At 35.5% G+C, this 6768-nt stretch overlaps 1 protein-coding gene across 1 annotated transcript; it reads left to right on the top strand.

Moving 5' to 3' along the window:
* Positions 1-2192: 2192 nt before the first annotated feature.
* On the top strand, positions 2193-2807 carry LOC128642658 (E3 ubiquitin-protein ligase RNF186-like). The gene has a single exon (XM_053695441.1). It carries the CDS (start codon positions 2193-2195, stop codon positions 2805-2807), a length of 615 nt encoding a protein of 204 aa, XP_053551416.1.
* The last annotated feature ends 3961 nt before the right edge of the window (positions 2808-6768 follow it).

Below are 6768 nucleotides of genomic sequence, written 5' to 3'. Positions count from 1 at the left end.
TAGGCTCACAGGAGAGTGCACATAGCACCCTATGGCAGCAGTGTTTATTTTAAATCTTATAAGTTTTTTTTAAATCTTATACATTGTCGCAAACACTGCTGCTATAGACTGAAAAGACACGTGCACGCTCCAGAGCTCCTATCAGTCTACCTAGGTTTATTCTTTAACAAAGGATGCAGAAAGAACAAAGTCAATTTGATAAAATAACTAAATTGTAAAGTTGTTTAAAATCGCATGATCTGAATTGAGAAGGTTTAATTTTGACTTTACTATCTCTTCAAACTTTCATGTTTAATATAAAGCATGCAATAAAATACATATTCTTATTATATTATTAAATTCACTTTTGGTATCCTGTGTTGCAGAGCATATCTAGGTAGACTTAGGAGTGTGTACGTGTCTTAGACAACATTTGTAACAATGTTACATACATAGTGATCAAGACAGATGCATGCTTCCTGAGACTACTCCAGTATGCTCTCATGGAAAGAGCTAAGTTTCAACAAAAGTATGCCAAATGAAATTTCAATTCATTTAAAGGGACATTAAACCCAATTTTTTTCTTTCATGACTCAGATGTAGAATACCATTTTAAACAACTTTCTAATTTACTTCTATTATCTATTTTGCTTCATTCTCTTGATATTCTTTCCGGAAAAGCATATCTAGATAAGCTCAGTAGCTTCTGATTGGTGGCTGCACTTAGATGCCTCATGTGATTGGCTCACCTATGTGTATTGCTATTTCTTTAACAAAATATATCTAAAGAATGAAGCAAATTAGATAACAGAAGTAAATAGGAATGTTGTTTAAAATTGAATTTTCTATCTGAATCATGAAAGAAAATGTTGTGGTTTAATGTCCCTTTAATCTTTCTGCGTTATATTTACCAACACTAGTCCTGTTATACTATGGACCTGATTTATTAAATCTCCTATCTCCCAATCCTTTAATGAATGGGTTCCTCAGAATATCAAATATAGTGTTAAGCCCGTGCGGAACCAGCATAATTACCTTTGTATAAATCTGTTCTCTGGTAGGCAAGTAATATGCTTTCAGTGGCCCAATAGCATCTAATAGCAGCACAACTCATGCTAAATTCATCAATGCTGAATATTTTTGTGGTTTAAAATAAGTCTGATTGTTATTTAAAGTCTGGCTGTATTTCTTTAGTTTGGCTTGTGCCCTCACCAACAAAGAATAACAGGGAGGCTCATTCTGTTGAATATCTCTTCAATGGGTCAGAACTTTACAGCAAGGACAGCAAACCCTGGGAGGGCAGACAAAGTTCAGATCTATGTAGGCACTTCTAAGTTCTCCCCCCTCACTGTGCACCTTTTGCCGTCTTTATCACAGAACAAACATTTTCTTAGTTAGTGATAAATACGTTATGACCCTTCTCTGACACACAGAGTTCACAATTCATCTGACAAAAGGAGCTTTGCAATTACATATTTGTCATTTTCTAAGCTACTTCTAAATGCTCTAGTCAGAAACTCAGCAGAGTACATCTAGAGCAAATACATAGACACTTCCAAAGAATATCTGAAATAACAAATATAAATATATATATAAAAAAAACTCTGGGATTCTCTGAAAAAGTCAACCTGTTCTACAAGAATTTATTTTCTGTAGACTACAAGGAACTTTAAGAACTAATGAAAATATTTATTTTGCTGGAACGACAAAGCAAATTTGGTGAAGAAGAAAAATTTGTTATCACTGAATCTACTGGAATTAAACTACTTTATATAAGAAGAACCCATCAGGCAATATATCAATTAAACCCAGCTAATTAAATCTGCTTGGATAGTTGTTGTTTTTTGCTGTATGGTTTGTATTCATTTTCATTTGAAGCTGAGATCTCAGAAGATTGCAGTAAGATCCTACTGTCTGCTCTGGAAGAGAATTGTTGTACCCCAGTATGCTGTTTTATGGGACTTAACCATTAGCTATCAAAGAAGGATTTCAGACCAAGCTTGGACATCTTTGACTCTACTCATTTCATCTACAACACACAAGCACCTGTTCTTTTTGAAAATTTCCCACCCATATATAAAAATACACCCAATCTGAAGTCTGTTGTGGAATGTCATTAATATTTTTTAAAGATAAAGAGTGACAATTCCAAATAAAGGACTCTGCATACCTTGTTACCTACATTTTTTTTTTACTTGCTACTTCTGAACATCATGGAATTGCCATCTTTGGAATCCCAGAAAGACAGTAGCTCGGGTGAATGTAGCATCTGCTATGAAGCCTATAAGACACATTCTAAATCAAGGTCACCCAAGACCTTGCAGTGTGGACACAGTCTATGTGTGTGCTGTCTGAAGAAGCTAGTGTGTCATAGTTTGCTGCTATCTTTTGTGGTTTGCCCATTCTGCCGTAGGGTCACTATCATACCTGAAGAAGGAGTTCAAGCCTTGAAAACAGACGAGGAGACCTTACGAAGATCATCGGTGAGCAGTGTGGTCACAAATACCTCAAATGAAGAGCATTCAGGCTGTTCCCATGGAAGCAATTCACCTTCTCTGTTGATTGGGAGAGAATACACTCATCTTCCAACTATCTTTACTATAAGTGAGGTTGTAGCACCAGACCAGGGTCAGATATGGGGTGGCAGATACATGCAAGAAGTTCAGAACACTTACCTCTTGGGAATCAACCGTCGGGTTGCTCTGTCTGAAGCGCACCCATCACCCGCCCGCATGTCCACATCTGCTGACCGTTTGAGACTTTGCTTTGCTCTGGGACTGATATTATCCATCGCTTGCATTTTTTTCATCCTCATCTTTTTCAAGTGAACTACAAGAAAAAAAGAGTTGGGGAATTGCTGGTGGAGGCAGAATTCTGTGCAATGGTAGAAGGAATGTGACACTAAAAGCACAGTAAAAAAGTATTGCAAAACCATGACCCCGCCTGATTGCTGAATGATTAAAAAAGAAATCATGGATTTTTCTAATATTTGATCATGTTTGGTAAATCCATAGACAATAAACAATAAGAGACTAAAAACTAAATCAGTGATCAAAAAAATAATTACTATAACTTTGAAAGGAACATCTTTATACCTGATCACATCAATGACATTTTAAGTTCCTTTAGTAAAAAATTAACCTTTATTGAGAAATAAGCTAAAAGTCTGATGGAAGATCATTTTGTTTTTACTAGAGAGAGTATGATATCCAGTGATTTTATGCACAGTGGTATATGATGATTAACTTTTATAAAATCAATACAATAAAATTATATACTGTTTCTGTTGGGGGTTTAGTTTTTTTGTTCCCTTAGATACTCACATAAAAGTCCATTTTTGGTTCATACCTTAAATAAACCAGAAAATGACTTCAAAGTATCATCCTTGGATTAAAACAAACAAATATTTTAAACCATATTGCTCCATAAACCCCAGTGTTAAAGGGATAGTAAAAGACCAAAAATGTTATTGTTTAAATAGATAATCCCTTTATTTACCATTCCCCAGTTTTGCATAACCAACACTGTTATATTAATATACTTTTTACCTCTGTGATTACCTTGTATCTAAGCTTCTGCTGACTGCCTCCTTATCTCAGATCTTTTGACAGACTTGCATTTCAGGCAATTAATGACGATTCTTAAATAACTCCATGTGCATGAGCACAATGTTATTTACATAAAACACATGAACTAACACCCTCTAGCTGTAAAAAAAAACCCTGTCAAATGCATTCAGATAAGAGGCGGCCTTCAAGGGCTTAGAAATTAGCAAATGATTTAGGTAAAACATACCATTTTTAACAACTTTCCAGTTTACAGTACTTCTATTATCCAATTGGTTTCATTCTATTGGTATAATTTGTTGAAGGAACAGCAATGCACTTCTGGTTTCTAACTGAACACACGGGTGAGCATATATATATGCAGCCACCAATCAGCAGCTAGAACCTAGGTCCTTTGCTGCTCCTGAACTTACCTAGATAAACCTTTCAGCAAAGGATAACAAGAGAAGGAAGAAAACTAATTAATAGAAATAAATTGAAAAGTTGTTTAAAATTGTATGTTCTGTCTAAATACACCCCAACAGTATTGCCAGATTAAGTGAAGATGTTGGAGATATCAGTTCAGGGGTGGCAGTATCAGAGAGGGCTGTTTTGCCTAGTATAGTGAATAGTACTTTAGTTGTGGAAGAGGAGCATACTATGGTGGGCACTACTGGAGCTCTTAGTTGCAGAAGAGGACTATGATGTTATCAGTATAACTGAAACTTGGTGGGATGATTCACATGACTGGGCAGTTAACTTAGAGGGGTATACTTTATTTAGGAGGGACAGGAATAATAAAAGGGATGGAGGAATCTGCATGTATATTAAACCTAACCTTACACCTACAATAAGGGAAGATATTTATGATACAGGTGACAATGTAGAAACCCTCTGGGTTGAAATAAAGAGTGAGGGGAAAAATCTTAAAAAAAATATTACTTGAAACATGCTACAAGCCCCCCAGCTTTAGTGACGTGGAGGAAACAACTACTAATGCAAATAGGTAAGGCTGCTAATAACAGTGCTGTAATTATGGGAGATTTTAACTACCCTGAAATAAACTGGGCCAATGAAACTAGTAATTCAGCTAAGGGGGTAGATTTTTAAATGTTCTCAGGGATAACTTCTTGTCACAATTAATAGAGAAACCAACTAGGAGTAAAGCTATATTGGATTTAGTGCTATCAAACAATACAGATATAATATCAAACATAGAAGTCAAAGAGCATTTGGGTAACAGTGATCATAACATGGTCACATTTGAAATCTCTTTTCATAAGCAGTGTCTTAAAGGTTTAACCAAGACTTTTAATTTAAAAAAAGCAAAATTCAACGATTTAAGGAAATCATTAAATAACATAAATTAGGACAAAGTATTCTCTAATAAAAATACAGAGGATAAATGGATAACATTTAAAACTTTGTTAAATAAATATACATATGAACAAATACCATATGGTTATAAAAATAAAAATAAAAAATCCAAGCCAATGTGGCTGAATAAAAATGTGTTAAGAGAAACTAGGAAAAAACGTAGGGCATTTAAATGATTCAAAGAAAATAGTACAGACTCAACATACCATATTTATAAGGAATATAACAAAGCATGCAAAAAAGCAATCAAATTAGCCAAAATTGAAAATGAAAAATTAATTGCAAAGGATTCTAAGTCTAACCCTAAAAGGTTCTTTAAGTACATAAATAGCAAAAAATCTAAGAAAGACAATATAGGTACATTACAATGCATGGAGGGTAGCAAGATTAACAGTGACTGGGAGAAGGCTGAGGTACTCAACCAGTTTTTTTCTTCAGTATACACAAGAGAGGAACCAATGGACGATACAATGGAACAAACTAGAACATGCCAGCACATACCATTAACTGGGTTATGTATAGAAGATATCAGGAATAAAACTGGATAATATTAAGGTAAATAAAACTCCAGGCCCAGATGGAATACACCCAAGGGTGTTAAGGGAACTTAGCACTGTTATCGACAAACCTCTACTCTTAATTTTTCAAGACTCATTATTCTCAGGCATGGTACCCCAGGATTGGTGTAAAGCTGATGTGGTGCCACTCTTTAAAAAGGGAAGCAGTGATGATCCAGGAAGCTATAGACCGGTTAGTCTGACATCAATAAGGGGGAAGATATTTGAAGGGATTATAATGATGAGCACATTTGTGAAAACAAGATTATGAGTTCCAATGAGCATGGTTTTATGAGAAATAGATCATGTCAAACTAATCTAATTAGATTCTACGAGGAAGTAAGTAAAAATATAGATAAAGTGGAATCAGTTGATGTGATATACTTAGATTTTGCAAAGGCATTTGATACAGTGCCACACAAAAGTAAGGGCCTGGGAATAGCTGAAAATGTTAGCTCATGGATAAATAACTGGATAAAAGGTAGGGAGCAACGAGTAGTAGTGAATAGATCATACTCAGATTGGACAAAGGTAATCAGTGGAGTCCCCCAGGGATCAGTGCTGAGCCCTATTTTAATGACTTGGAGCTAGGATTAAATAGCGACATCTCTATTTTTGCAGATGATACTATGTTAAGTAAGGTCATTAGATCAGAGCAGGATGAACTTTCGTTACAAAGGGATCTGCAAAAATTAGAAGTATGGGCAGGTAAATGGAAAATGAGATTTAATACAGGAAAATGCAAGGTTCTACATTTTGGAAGTAAAAATAAGCAGGCAACGTTTTATTTAAATGGGACAAGACTTAGCCAGACAGAGGAGGAAAGGGATATGGGAGTAGTAATAGATAACAAGCTAAACAATGCAGGGCAGCAACTACAAAGGCTAATAAGATACTAGCATGTATTAAAAGAGGCATTGATTCAAGGGAGGAAAGCATAATTCTGTCACTATATAAATCCCTGGTAAGACCTCACCTTGAGTATGGAGTGCAGTTCTGGGGACCGATCGAAAAAAAAAAGATATTGCAGAACTAGAAAAGGTTCAGAGAAGGGCCACAAAGGTAATAAGGGGAATGGAGAATTTAAGCTATGAGGAGAGGCTAGCCAAGCTGGGTCTGTTTTCTTTAGAAAAAAGGCGCTTGAGAGGTGACATGATTACTTTATATAAATATATTCAAGGCCCATATACAGAGATGGCAGAAGCTCTGTTTATTCCAAGAAAATTGTTTGTGACAAGAGGTCACAATTTAAGGTTGGAGGATAGGAGATTTAATCTCCTGCAACGGAAACGTTTTTTCACTGTGAGAGC

Source organism: Bombina bombina, chromosome 12 (genome assembly GCF_027579735.1).
Source record: "Bombina bombina isolate aBomBom1 chromosome 12, aBomBom1.pri, whole genome shotgun sequence".
NCBI lineage: Eukaryota > Metazoa > Chordata > Amphibia > Anura > Bombinatoridae > Bombina > Bombina bombina.
This window is presented reverse-complemented; position numbering and strand designations above follow the sequence as displayed.